The sequence below is a fragment of the Babylonia areolata genome, chromosome 11 (assembly GCF_041734735.1).
Source record: "Babylonia areolata isolate BAREFJ2019XMU chromosome 11, ASM4173473v1, whole genome shotgun sequence".
Taxonomy (NCBI): domain Eukaryota; kingdom Metazoa; phylum Mollusca; class Gastropoda; order Neogastropoda; family Buccinidae; genus Babylonia; species Babylonia areolata.
This window is the reverse complement of record NC_134886.1, coordinates 38,715,930-38,730,929: the sequence shown is the minus strand read 5'-3', so window position 1 is coordinate 38,730,929 and position 15,000 is coordinate 38,715,930. Positions and strand designations below refer to the sequence as shown.

The 15,000-nt window shown below is 42.4% G+C and overlaps 1 protein-coding gene and 1 long non-coding RNA gene across 2 annotated transcripts in view; both read right to left on the bottom strand.

Moving 5' to 3' along the window:
• LOC143287241 (uncharacterized) overlaps positions 1-11,988 on the bottom strand; it is a 26,843-nt gene extending 14,855 nt beyond the window's left edge. Inside the window, exon 1 of the mRNA XM_076595186.1 lies at positions 11,797-11,988. Within this exon, the coding sequence (XP_076451301.1) occupies positions 11,797-11,988 (192 nt within the window). The remainder of the gene's footprint in view (positions 1-11,796) is intronic.
• A 97-nt stretch (positions 11,989-12,085) lies between these two features.
• LOC143287391 (uncharacterized) overlaps positions 12,086-15,000 on the bottom strand; it is a 36,767-nt gene continuing 33,852 nt past the window's right edge. The window contains exons 2-3 of the long non-coding RNA XR_013055948.1: positions 14,723-14,902; positions 12,086-12,673 (exon numbers count right to left, since the gene is read on the bottom strand). This is a non-coding gene — a long non-coding RNA (uncharacterized LOC143287391). The remainder of the gene's footprint in view (positions 12,674-14,722; positions 14,903-15,000) is intronic.

The window sequence follows — 15,000 nt, the reverse complement described above, 5'->3', positions numbered from 1 at the left end:
TTGATGATAAATCAGAATGAGGATGTTGACGATATGTTGCTGTGGGGATGCATTCAGTTGAGACTATGTGATTAAGCTTTCTTTCATGATGATTACTTCCTGGATTCAACCCCCCAGGCCCAAAGGATACTTACACCTGTAGGACTGGCCAGGAAATTAGGGCAACATTCCTTAAGACGCATCGGAGATCCGTGATCCCCGACTGTACGGTTCCATTCTTTCAATCTGCGTCCACAGTACACAGCTCTGGAAAGGAGACGGCAATGGATCGATGCATACCCACCATTGCTGGAACTACATCGTGCCTGCGGGTAAATGTGTACCTGTAGGCAAATCTACCTGAGGCAAGGCAAACTGCCCGAGGGTGAGCAATATCCCGTATTCAGGAACACTCGGGTCAAACCGCGGATCTCCAAACCCAAGGGCAAATTTGCCCTAACTACCTGCCAAGGGTGACTGCCCACGAAGCAGAGGTAAATATGGTGGATCCAATGCGGTGAGAAGGAAGAGCATGCGCAGAAAAGAATCATCGGGAGTTTTATTTTTGACGATAGTGCCTGAGTGCACTATCAGGAATGACTGTGTTGGAGACATGGTCAACCAGTCTGCTCAGTATGATGTGGGCGAAGATCTTGCCGGCGATGCAGAGGAGAGAGATTCCACGGTGGTTATCGCAGGATGTTTTGTCTCCTTCCGTTTGTAAATGTGGACAATAGAAGCATCCTTGAACAAGTGACATGGTGTTTGCTGTACGCCAGATGCAAGAGAAGTGCCGTGAGCAGAACAAGGAACTCCACATGGTCTTTGTAGACCTGACTAAGGCCTTTGACACGGTAAACCGCCATGGTCTGTGGAAGATCCTCCTAAAGTTCGGCTGCCCAGAGAGCCTAATCCAGCTGATTGCGTCTTTCCATGATGGCATGCAAGCGAGAGTACAGGAAAATACTGACATGTCGGATCCGTTCCCTGTGGTAAATGGAGTGAAGCAGGCTGCGTCTTGGCCCCCACACTGTTCTCCATTCTCTTCTCTGCCATGCTGATTGACGCCTTCCAAGACTGTGACCAGGGCATCTACATTCAGTTTTGCACAGATGGCAAACTTTTCAACTTGCGGCGACTCCATGCCAGGTCCAGGGTGTCTGAGGCACTGATGAGAGAGTTCCTCTTCGCTGATGACTGTGCGCTTGCTGCACACACCCATGAGGACATGCAGCTCATTATGGACAGGTTCTCAACCTCCTGCAGGCGCTTTGGACTCACCATCAGCCTCAGCAAGACCGAGTCCATGTACCAACCGGCTAGCTCGGAGAACGCCAGTGCCTCCCCCCCCCCCCCTCCCCCCTCCCCCCGACCTGCAATCAAGATCAGTGACACAGAGATCAAGTCAGTCGACAAGTTCTGCTACCTGGGCGGCACCCTATGCAGCAATGGAGCCCTTGATGCAGAAGTGACGCTGCGCATCGCCAAGGCCAGCTCCGCCTTTGGCAGACTCAACAACCGGCTGTGGAACAACAAAGGCATCAGGCTCAGCACCAAGATGAAAACCTACAGAGCTGTTGTGCTGACTACCTTGTTGTACTGCTGTGAAAAATGGACGACGTATCGCCGTCACATTCAACAACTTGAGCAGTTTCACCAGAGATGCCTACGAAAGATCCTCGGCATAAAGTGGCAAGACAGGGTCTCCAACCTCCAGGTCCTAGAGAGGAGCGGTCTGCCCAGCATCGAAAGCCTGCTGATCCAGTGCCAGCTACGCTGGACAGGACACGTTGTCCGCATGACAGACAGCAGGATCCCGAAGATGCTTTTGTATGGCCAGCTGAAGGAAGGCCATCGTGAACTTGGAAGACCCCGCAAGCGCTTCAAGGACACCTTGAAGACAAACCTCAAAGCCTGTGACATAGACATTGCTTCCTGGGAAACTGATGCCCTTGACCGCTGTCGCTGGAGGATGCTGTGCTCTAGTGGCATAAAGACGTTTGAAGACAAGAGAATGCGGCCATTAAGGAGAAGCGAGAGCGAAGGGAGCAGGGCTCGACTTCTGGAGACGTTTTCCCTTGCAACACCTGTGGGAAGTGCTGCGCATCCAGAATCGGCCTCTTCTCCCATATGAGGACACACACTGACAGATAAGCCTGCCTGCCTATTCATCTGTCGGACCGACGGGAGACTCCATCGCACCGCACGTGTCCTGCATACGAAGTTAACTTAACCTTCAAGGTAAACTGTACTCGCGGGTCCCTGCCATGTCAAGGGTAACTTGCCTTGAGGCAAAATGAAGTTTTTCTTGATTAAGGCCCTAGATCATTGGTCCGTCCGCAATGCTAGTCACTTCGCCAGAAACATGCAACAATTGAAGAATAAGCGAATGCAGCAAGAGTAACACACACACACACACGCACACACATACTAGCACACACACACCAAGGGAAAAACAACAACAAAACCCAAACATGAATGCTACACATAAATGATTCAAGTAAGATTAACACAGAGAAGTAATGATAAGATTTAAAACATAGATGGAAGAGAGATACAAAGTAGCAAATAAAGCGACGGGTAATAGGGATATGGGCAGATGGACACATTATGAAACGGCGCGAAAGATGAACCACGGGGAGAGAGAGAGAGAGACAAGACAAGACAAGACAAGACAATGGTTTATTTGTTAGGCCTCCGGCCCATCACAAAGGAGTGGGCCACTAACAAAAATATTACATAATGAATCAAATAGTGTGAATAATATATCAATGCGCATGTGACTTGCAAGCTCTCTCTCTCTCTCTCTCTCTCTCTCTCTCTCTCTCTCTCTCTCTCTCTCTCTCTCTCCTCTCCCTTCCCTCAAACACATGCACGCACGTATATACACACCCACATGCACGCTCGCGCGCTAAACACACAGATCCAGCGATCTGGGTAAAGTGAAATGCTGACAAGCTAACAAAACTTACAAAAAATTAATTACAAATTGCAAGAATCGGAAAAGAAGGGGGATGGGGGGTTGACGTATACGCCACAGGGTAACAAAATGCATACCTATATTCATCCACTCGTGTCCAAGTACAAAAGCTCCGCTCTCACGCCAAAAGCCTTGCATACAAAAAACGATAACTTCGCAACTAAAGATTCCGACACACAGGACATCAAAGCGGCAAATTTGAACAAGGTTGGATTTCTGTGATATTTGGCAGATAAATGTTCTTCTCTTAGAGTCTGATAAACTGGACAAACCAAAAGAAAGTGATATTCTGTTTCAAGGGCTGTGTGACAAAAACTACACATTCTCTTATCACCAGGAACAGGATTATACTGTAAAAAGCGACAATTCAAATCTGACATACCCATTCGAAATCGTGAAAGTAGACGGCGTACAAAAAAGTTTTTCACGACCAGTAAGTACGGAGATGTTGTAAGTGATTGGTTGTAAACAGAATACACCCGATAGAATTCATGTGACAGCAGTGAGGAATGCCAGCTTTGCTTTGCACAATCAATTAACCGTTGCTTAAAACAACGAATAAACACACATTCATTACCAACACCTTGTGCCTCCCACACATAACCAAAGCCGTACATGTACAAAACATTTCTAATACTACAAGCCCATGTGATATAATTTTGTGTTTGCAGATGTAGTAACATATTGTATGCTTTCTTGGGGAATCGATCATTGCTTAATTTTAGTAGACGTAACCAAAACTTAATACATTTAACATAAGTCATCACATAGAGTGGAAATCTACCAGTTTCACCATAAACCAAATGTCTAGGAGCTTTTGAATGTACGCCTAAAAACTTTTTTAAAGCGAAAAGATGTACACCTTCGATTAATTCAAGATTTTTTGTAACTCCCCATATTTCAGCTCCATATGTCAACACAGGTTGTATCTGACAGTCAAACATTTTAAAAAAGATACCAGGGGAATGTTCTCCAATCGCCCAAAGTGTTCTAATGATAGCAACGACTCCTTTTCTGGCACGACTTGCAAGATCTTCTAATGTTGCTGTAAAACTAAGGCGGGTTGACAAAAAGATACCTAAGTACTTATATACATTTACAATTTTCAAAAGTTCATTTCCATAGAACCATCTCTCGTTCGCACCAAGGTAGCCACCATTTCTAAACACCACCACATTAGATTTTTCTAAATTGACAATTAAATCAAGTCGCTTTGCTGTGTCATACAATATATTCAGCTGAGTTTGAAGACCTATTGGGGTATCGGATAGCAGAGCTACATCATCAGCAAAAAGTAAGATCAAGAGCTGGACAAAATCAGGAGAAAGCTGGATGCCATGCATGCCACCCGCAAGCACATCTGAGGTCAATTCGTTAATAAATAAAGAAAAAAGTAATGGAGAACATACTTCACCTTGTTTGAGGCCACGAGGGCACATAAAACTGTCTGTGTAATCACCACCAACTCGCACTTTTGCTTTAACTATTTCATACATACTTTTCAGAGCCTGCAGTATTTTACCATTTAAACCATTCTTTTTTAAAATTACCCATAATTTATTCCTGGAAACTATCAAAAGCTTTTTTTAAAATCAATAAACGCGACATATAATTTTCTGTGTCTAAGCAACTGCTTTTGTACCATGGCATACAATGTGAACACGTGGTCAGTTGTACTGTGTTCTGCTCTAAAACCCGCCTGCTCTTCCCCAATCAGACCATGCACATCAATCCAATTACTGATACGTTTGTTCAGAACAAAACTGTATATCTTGCTACATATATTCAAAAGTGAAATGCCTCGAAAATTATCTGGATTATTTGCGTCGCCCTTTTTGTGTAGGGGCTGCATGACTGCAAGAGACCATTCTTGAGGAAACAAACCATTGTCAAATATGTGGTTGAAGAATTTAACCAGAAAAGGCATAATGCAGTCCACACTGTTTTTGTAAAATTCGCCTATGATGCCATCAGGACCTGCCGCTTTATTGCTTTTCAGAGCTCTGATCGCAATCCGTATTTCAGACTCGGAGATACTACAGTTCAGTAAATCAGATGGTGCGTTAACATACATCACAGCGGGTTCAGCAATGGATTCATTCACATCAGTGGAGTCAGAACTAAACACAGCTTTAAAATGGTTAAACCACTGCTCTTTTGAAATACTGGTCTGGCAAGACGAGCGCGGTCTGACTGAACGAATGGTGTTCCAAAATTTCTTTGAGTCATTTAAATTATTTTGTAAATCATGAATAAAATTGACTTTATAATTCCGTTTCTTTCGTCTTAGTAACTCCTTATATTCACGTCTTTTTTGTATGTAATTCAGTCTGACTTCTTCTCTGTTGGATCTGTTAACCTTTCTCAAATGTTGTCTTAATACCGTTCTACTTTGCCTGCATTCCAAGTCAAACCAAACTCGTCTCTTCTCAGCGCCGACAGAAACAGTTTTCAACATACATTCGCCCGCAACTTCAAAACATTCATTAAATTTTTCAAGAGCAAGATCAATATCACATTCAATCAAGTGTGAAGCTTCATCAATAAGAGCAGCGATATGGTCTGAACACATGACATCACAATATGAATCACTTTTCTCAGGGTCCCATTTATATTTGGAAAACGAAAAAGATGACTGATTGTCAGAAGCAGCATCAGTCTGAAACTGAGCACATGAAAGTGACAACTCGACAGCTGCGTGCTTGGATTCAACCATAGGTAAAATCTTGAACTGCCTACACTTACTCAGCAAACAATGAGAAATGACGAAAACATCGATCACACTACAACCATTCGGGGACACATATGTAAAATCACTCGAAAAATTGAATTGTTTAAGGCCATTGACAATGGATAAGCGGAATTCATCACATACATTCAGCAGGTATCTTCCAAATGGATTAATTACGTCATCCTTTGATGATCTCGCATTGTAACCAGCGTCGTCATCAACACATTCATTCGTATTGTCCATGTCATATATGCCATCAATGGGATCACTGGATATACATGGATTCCTGGAAGCGGTTCTTGAATTAAGGTCGCCACACACAATAATGGGTACCTCACCATAACGACTATTAATATCCAGCATGCAGTCTTCAAGCATCGTTACACCATTATAGATATCAGTATCTTCGTAATATTTTGACTTCTCAGGTGGCAAGTACGCACCAATAAATACACAGTCCTTGTCCAGACAAAACAATGTGCTTGAAATTTTTAGGGCAATAATGTTGTCTAACTCTAAAGGCACTTGCTCTACGTATTTACTCAAATCTTTTCTGACCAGAACTACTATGCCACCACACAGACGACCATGCATACTGTCTGAGACTTTCACGCCGGGGCAAACAAAAATATCATGGGTGGGGAATAGAGTTTTGGGGACTGAATCAGTAAATGTTTCAACCAGTAAAGCAAAATGATATTTGCCTATCCAAGATGCAATGTCTATTTCATTTAACATTGACCACAAACCTTCTACATTAAGGGTACAAAAGGATAATAAAGAAATAGACTTTAGGGAACAATCACTTACGTTAATATTACTCACCCCCAAATCATCATCACAAAAATTATCTGTTTCGGGGCTTTGGCCTGACTCTCAGCTAACTACATTACTGATTGTACTGTTCACTGTGGGCTCACATACACTGTCACTGACAGCAGTGCTTGATCTGGTCCACTTGTCCGTTATTTTGCTCTGCTTGGCAAAGGACTGTGACCGGGTCATCCGTGGCGAGTCCTGCCCCACTCGCGATGCCTCAAGGTCACTGGGACTTCGGCGACCACGTCCTCTTCCGTGACCACGGTTACCCATGCTGGAACCCGGGCTAGGTACATCCTGGGTCGGTGTCGCGGGTGGTGAGCCTCGTCCAAACCCGGCCGGCCTCTGAGCCCTCAAAGTGTTGCCTGGATCCTGCCTGCCACCCGTCTCTGAGTCACTCCCCTTTCTCCAGCAGTCCGTTTGACACAGAGGATCATCGTGTCTCTCACTGGCACGGTCAGTGCTTGGCCCACCTTCAGCTGCAACGTCATCAGATTCAGCGACTGACTGGGAATCGGGGATATTCTCCGGGTTGCCGTCACTGATAGCTTCAGCTACTTCAGTCACTTCAGTTGACACTGGCACTGCGGGAGTTGCTGTTGCTGTTTCGCCCGTCCTCTGTGCTTCAACCTGCCTCCCACTGCGGACTGACTGGGTCAGGTCACTGGCACCACGTGTGTGAAGAGCAGTGTGCTGTTCTTGCTGCTGCTCACCATCCACATAACGCAGGGCTTCACGCTGAGGTCTCCTGTCGCTATCACTGTTGTCACCAGTGATGTAGTGCTGACCTCTGTGTTGATCGCGGGATGAATGAAGACGGTGGGCTTCAGTGTGGGAGTCCTGCACAACTAGCCTCCCACTAAAGTAGAAAGCACGTCTTCCTTCACGTCTGTGATTTGCAATAGTGTCCCTTTGGTGCTTCGTCAGGTCAGCGGCGACACGCACACCTTCGCTGTTCCGCATCAACTCTCTGCCATCCTTATCTCGTAGGACCACCATAACGTCAGACTGCCTAACGAACTTGACAAACACTGGACGATAGTTCGATGGAACAGTTTGCTTCCCAAGCCGATGAACACTTTCAATGTCTCTGCCACACCACTTCTTCTGTGGAAAGTGATGGTTGAGCAGCTGCACAACAACGTCATGCAAAGTACTAGCTTCGTCGACTTCTTTCAGTCCATGAAACAGAATATTTGAACGCCTGTCCAACTGCTCACGTCGCTCGACTGTATCCTCCAGCATCTTCATTCTGGTCTGCAGGTCGTCTTGCTTCATCCTCATGTTGTTCAGCTGGTCTGCGTTACGTCTGATGGAGCCCTCCATGGCCTGTAACTGCTGGAAGATCTGCTGGCAGTTCGTTGCCAGGTTTTGCTCTAGAGTCTGGAAGCGGTGCTCAAAGTTCATGTTCATAAACAGAATTCTGTCTAGCTTCTCATCGCGTGACATAGGTTGCTGCGGAAAACAACGCTCCATCATCTGCTGCCCAGGATAGGAAGGGAAATTGGAGTCTACTGGACCCGGGTTTGACTCCACGTCACCACATAGTAGTAACAATATCAGTACCAAAGACGCAAGGGAAAAGGTCAGGGTTCGCCTACAAACACACCAGCCACGATACTTAAAACGTCTGGTGAAGCTTGCTGCTTTTTTGTACAACAGCCAGATCAAGGTCCATGTAAAAATACCAGTTCTCACCCTGTGATCAATGGCACAAGACGGCATCTTCTAAGTCGAATCAGAGAGAGAGAGAGAGAGAGAGAGAGGGAGAGAGAGAGAGAGAGAGAGAGAGAGAGAGAGAGAGAGAGAGAGAGAGAGAGAGAGAGAGAGAGAACACTGAACACTGAAATGATTAACCCTTTTACTGCCAAACGCGCATTTATGCAGCAGCTAGGTAGAGGACCCATGTCACTGAAGGGTGACCAGATCATGGGTGAGTTATCCATGAACCTACTGCTATGTTCGGTAGTAGCATAGACCATATTGTCTACACATCACATGGGGAATACAAAGCTATTCTTAGACACCATAATTTTTGTGTTTATAGCACAAGGGAATTTTGCACTCTAAATTGACTGGCGGTGAAAGGGTTAATGTCATTAGCTGAAAAGCTCTGGTGACATAGTAGACACAAATCATAACACAAATAGTTCAAAATAGATGAAATGGAACAGAAAGGGAAAGCAACAACAACAACAACAACAAAACAAAACAACAGCAATATATTAACAAAAAAAAAAAAAAAAAAACAGAATTGAAACAACATAAACTAATAAGAGATTTGAGACACTTTGGCACTTTGTCATTAGCTTAAACGTACATGTGACAGGGTGTAATTTGCCTTTTTTTTCCGTCGTTCGTCCCAAGGTTTGGACAGTACACAGAAAACAAGAGAGGCAAGCCTTCAGGACTCACTTGTGATACACCTAAAAAAATCTAATCGTTAAAATGTGTTCTGCATTTGTTATTATAAAGCTTCGCGTTTAAGAGAGAAAAAAAAAGTCCTAACCAGATTCGAACCCCGCGTGTTCGGGTGAGAAGAAATTGCCTTATCCATTACACTATCGTGGCTCCTTAACTGACGTTCTAAAATTTAACATTTGAACATACTTTTTTTGAAGGGCGATAAATCAATTGCGGTATTCGCAGTGGGAACGCTGTTTAAATCATATTATTCTGGTGTATCTTGGGCATTCAAAAAATCTTAAAGGGCAATAGAAAAAAAAAAAAATCTTTTTAATGGCTATCGCCGCAATCACACTGCAACATTTAGCCGTTTTCACTAGATCTAGATAGATGTACAAGTTTAGTTACACCCGCCGGGAATGTAGTACGACACGGTCGATTCAATTTCTCTTTTATGTTCATTCTAGTTTTATAGTTTTAAAGTTGATATGAAAATTTAGTATTTTGTTAAACTAATAACCTGTACAGCCATGTACAAGTACTTCTAAACGTCGTAAGAACTGAAAAGGACTTCATTTTGAGAAAATTCAAGACTGGGAATTTTTTCGTTTCATCGTGATTAGTTCAAGGGTATTAACTCGCATGGTTTACAATTTTTAACTGTGAATTGCGACTGATTCTGTGGATATTTTTATGGCAGTTTGGGGCGTAATCCAGTGAGTGATGAGGCGTTCACAAATCTTTCTCTTAATAAATATTTAACGGTCTCCTTCTCCAACTTTCCATCACATGTTATCGTGTATTGTCCATTGAATATAAGATTGAATGGGCAGGTCAACAACTTGAAACAAAATGGCGTCGTTCGCGTTCGCGAAGAATATGAGCACGCGCTTTGAATGTGTATAAATATGTGTACGCAATTGCTTTTTGCCGATGATCTTCAGGGCTCAGCCAACAGATCTGTAAAGTCCACTCGTCATATTGATTTTAGTATTTTCCGAAAAAGACCACTTGGTCGAATGAACATAGTGAAAGCCCTGTACACTGAGAGTAAAACACACAAGCTTTTTATGTACTGAGTATAATTTCAAAATGTAATGTTTCAGATTGGAAAGATCAGTTTAAAGCAAATTAAGTCCCCTAGCATTAATTACAGAGTAATTTACCTTTTTTACTACCTGCACCAAAACGTTTGCAAAATAAATAAAACTTCCATGCTTAGCAAAAGAAGTTCCTGTTTGAACAAAAAATGATAATAATGACTGCTCTTGTTGTTGTGTAGCAAAAGAAGTTCCTGTTTGAACAAAAAATTATAATAATGACTGCTCTTGTTGTTGTGTCAGAATATCAGATCAAAGTGCCAAGTTTAGAGAATACAAAAAATATAAGTATAACAGTAAATGCAGTTTGCATATAATTAGGCTTCATTTTTCTTTTCTTTTCTTCCCCCCCCCCCCCATCCCAGAGGTGCAATATTGTTTTAAACAAGATGACTGGAAAGAACTGAACTTTTTTTTCCTATTTTTATGCCTAATTTGGTGTCAACTGACAAAGTATTTGCAGAGAAAATGTCAATGTTAAAATTTACCACGGACATACAAACACACACACACACGCGCGCGCGCGCGCGCACACACACACACACACACACACACACACACAGACGACCGAACACCGGGTTAAAACATAGACTCACTTTTGTTTACACAAGTGAGTCAATAAAGTACGGATAAATCATATAATGAATATTTACGCATGTAACATCGATACACATCATGTCAATACAAACACATACAAAATAACATATAAATAATATAATGAGAGAGAGAGAGACACACACACACACACAGACAGAGACAGACAGACAGACAGACAGAGAGACAGACAGACAGACAGAGATGTTGGGCTTTCGGCAGATGGCTCAGACTTACTTTCCTGAGGAAATTATTTGGCGGTACGAAAGTAACCTGTAATTGTGTTCGTTTTCTGTAGTCTATGGTGTGGCGTGCGGTGGGGTGGTGTAGTATAGTGATTGTGGGGGTGGGGGGTAGTGTATGTGTGTGTGTGGGGGGGGGGGAGGTGTAGTGTGTGTGTGTGTGTGTGTGTGTGTGTGTGTGTGTGTGTGTGTGTGTGATATGCTTAACATTTATTGCATTTTTTGAGTCATAGAGTTTACACGCTTTGTTGTTGTTGTTGTTGTGGGTGGTTGTGGTGGTGGTGGTGGTGGTTTTTGTTTCGCACGAAACTGTACATAATCAGAGGAGGAGGGGGGTGTAGGAAGATGCAGATGACGAGAAACAGAAGAGGAAGAGAGGAGGAAGAGCAAGAAGGAAGAGATAGCAAGAAAGAGAAATGGAGGAAGAGGAAAAGCAACAGGAGAAGTGGAGGAAGAGAAGAGGAAGGATAGGAGGAGCAGGACGAGGAGACTGGGAGGAAGAGTGGAGGCAAAAGAGAAAGAGCAGCAGGAGGAAGAGGTGAAGAGAAAGATCAGTGCAAAAAAAGAAGAGAAACAGCAGCAAGGAGGATGAAGAAATGGAAAGGAAGAGAACAGAAAGAAGAAGAAGAAGATGATGGGGAGGGGAGGACGGATACTGATGATGGTGATGATGATGGTGATGATGGTGATGGTGATGATGATGTCGACGATGATGGTAATGATGATGGTGATGGTGATGATGGTGATGATGTCGACGATGGTGATGATGATGGTGATGGTGATGATGGTGATGATGATGGCGATGGTGATGATGTTGAAGATGATGGTGATGATGATGATGATGATGATGGCGATGAGGATGATGAGGATGAGGATGATCATGATGATGATGATGATGACGATGATGATGATGATGATGATGATGATGATGATTCATCAACTGACCTTGTTCCCCTTGCTAGAGAAGACGTAGAGCACGAGCCCGTTGCCCACAGTGCCGAAGACGCTGAGCACGGACAGGATGCAGATCACTGCCAGCTTCTGGTCCGTCATCGTCTGCTCCTCCCCTCCACCACCACCACCACCACCCGCTGACGTCGTGTTGTCTGGCGTCAGAGGGGCCGCTGTTGACGTCATCGTGGCCATGGTGGTGACGTAGTGCACAACGTGGGTTTGGGGGTTGTCTTCTGCTCTTTTTTATTTTTTTTTTTTTTTCTTTTTTTTTTATATGCACGGGGTTTCTCACAGTGTGACGGGATGTCAATCAGCGTGGGATTTATTTATTTACTTTTTTTTTTTTATTTACAATTTCTGTTTCATTTTTACCTTTGCTTGATTATTGAAACAGTATTGCAGGTTTTTTTCATTCCGTTGTGCGTTGGCTTTCAAACTATTGAAGCCTAGGTGAAGTGGTCCACTTGCTTTTTAATGACGACGATTTGTCTTTCTCTTACTCTGCTTCAGTATGACGTTGATGTTGTTGTTGCTGCTGCTGTTTTGTGGCAGCGTGTGACGTAATAGGTCGCTTGCATCGGCCGCGGAAGAAATCTTCACGGGGATTTCAAAGTGGTGAGTGATAATTAGTGACAGTCTCTGAAACTCTGTTCACATCAACTTTGCAGAACATCCCATGAGCAAAACATGTGCAAATTTCTTCTCCCATGCGATTTTATGTCCCGTTTTCCTGTTTGGGCGAAACACATTCGACATGATTACTTTGTCTGAAGTAATCCGCTCTTCATCAAACTACTCCCAGTTTTACCGTTCCCCTCCAGTTTGCCTTGTCCAACTCTCGGTGACTTGGAATATAACTGCTGGCAGACTGAAAAAAAATATATCAATTTCTAATCAATGCAGAAGTACCTGGCCCATATAGACGGCCACAAGGGATTTTTTTTTTCTCTGTCTTTTAGGTTTTTGTCGTTTTGATTACATATAAAGTAAAACTATTGTGTCACTTGTAATTTTTTTTTTTCAAGAAGGTCGTAGAGATTTGACAAATCGGCCCTGTTGTTACCAAAAATAAAGATAATATATCATGGAAATTAGCACCAAGACAACATAATATTATTCACGTATCATTTTGAAGGATATATCCAGTCAATTGTAGCGAGTAGTAAGACAACGTATTCATAAATTGGGCCTCACCGACATTTGATTTCACATAACTTCCGAAACAAAACAACCTCTGACTTTGTGAACATTTCCACAGACAAATAGCACAGTATCAGAAACGCACAGAACGTGTCAGTTATGTTGCGAAAAAACAAGAAATGAACGATATATGAATGAAGGAATAAAATAGTCAATAAAAAAGAAGATTGGTAATAAAAATATTGAACAGTTCAACTATGTGATGCTCTTGAATAGCACTTCATAGTCCATTGTTTTGTAGCCTGTTTATATTCGATAACACAAACATGACGTCGGATGTCGAATGCTTCGGCAACTAGATATCGTTTTCAAACACTTTCAAAGGTGTCTTACGGTATTTTTTGCTTCGTTAAACATCAAGGTAATGGGAATGTATGCTGCGATTCGCATCGTCTCTATGCTGCAAAGTCTGATTTGTGTTCTTCCTCAACTTCGTCCACGCTCCAGAATAGTAGACCTCGATCTCTTTTATACTTCAATCTCTTTTTACTCTGTTCAATTTAGTGGTTGATTACCCCGTCTTTCCTTTCTCCGTGTCTTTGGTTTGTCTTGATTTGGATTACGTCCCATTGCTTTCAATCAATAACCAGGAGACGGCAGTATGTGGAGCTTCCTCTTACTGTTCACATCGATTTTGTTCAGATGATGCTAGTTTTACAGCTACCTTACTTCCTGGGGGAGAAGAAATAAGCTGAATAAAAATCCTCCCTGGAATGCAAGACATTTAAACTGGGAAATAAGAATCCGGCGACTTAGTGTCTGGCTTACTTTTTCTTTCTTTTTAAAAATCTGATTGTCGGTATGTCCGTTTGTCTTCCCTTTTTTTCTTTTTTTTTTTCCCCCGTACAATTCAAGTTGTATGTGAACAGGAGTGGCGGCTAATATTTTTCTTCAGTCTGAATTCAGTACAGCGTATCAAAATGAAAGTTATGTTTGACTTTATCCTACACGAATTGTCTATTTTGTTTATAGTGCATGCTAAAGAATACGACATTCATGTAAACTTAGTCAAGCCAGGAATCCAAACACTAGTATTTCAATTAACGTATGTATTGACAGACCTGTTCAAAACGCCTCTATGACAATTCAAGCGGTGTCCATTATAACCAATCCGATTTTTTCTATCTGCGGAAATGTACATAAACCAACAATTTCCTGTTAATCTGTCACGATCCAAGCTTTTTTTTTTTTTTTTTTTTTCCACTGTGATCAGGAACGTAGATTCCGTTGCAAATATGTTTTTTCTTTTTTTCCTCCTGCTTCGGTCATCAGTTGCTACATCACATATTACATCTTACGACATGACCCGCGCACGTCTAGCAGTCTTGTTGTTCTCTTTTGTTTTGTTCTCTTTTGTTCTCTTTTGTTTGTGGCAAAATACCTGTGGCGTCGTTTGCTTTCTTTGTGCTCAGGATAAAAAAACAACAACAACAACAACAAACAACAACAACATAAAATAGAATAAAACTATAAAAAAAAAAATAAAAAAATAAAAAATAAAAAAAAACCAGCAACAAGTACCCTGTTTCAACCTTCTGTTTCTTTTCTTCACAAACTGATTTCAAAGCCCATGCTTCTTCCTTCTAGAAAATAACACCATTAATTAATTAATTAATTTATTTATTTATTTATTTTATTTTGCTGTATTTTATTTTATTTGTTTTACCCAATGGCCTAAAATAAAGTCTATGAGTTTATTGTTCTTTGTCGCACAAACCGTTCTCAGCTTAGACTTCCAGTTTGGAGAGACGGTCCATGAAGACTTGCCTTACTGCATGCAGGTAATAAATTAAATCGATGGTTTCAGAATCCAGGAGCTTTCCGCTACTGACGTGTGACCTGCAGTGGTGGGTCTCCCACTCGTTCACGTAGAGAGTCGTCGTGCCTTTAGGAATTGCTGAAAACAGAACACATAATCAAGTGCAGGCATACAGATAAAGAAGCAAAGACATCAAACGGTGTTTGGGTTTAAAAGAGCTACTTGTTATGAAGCAT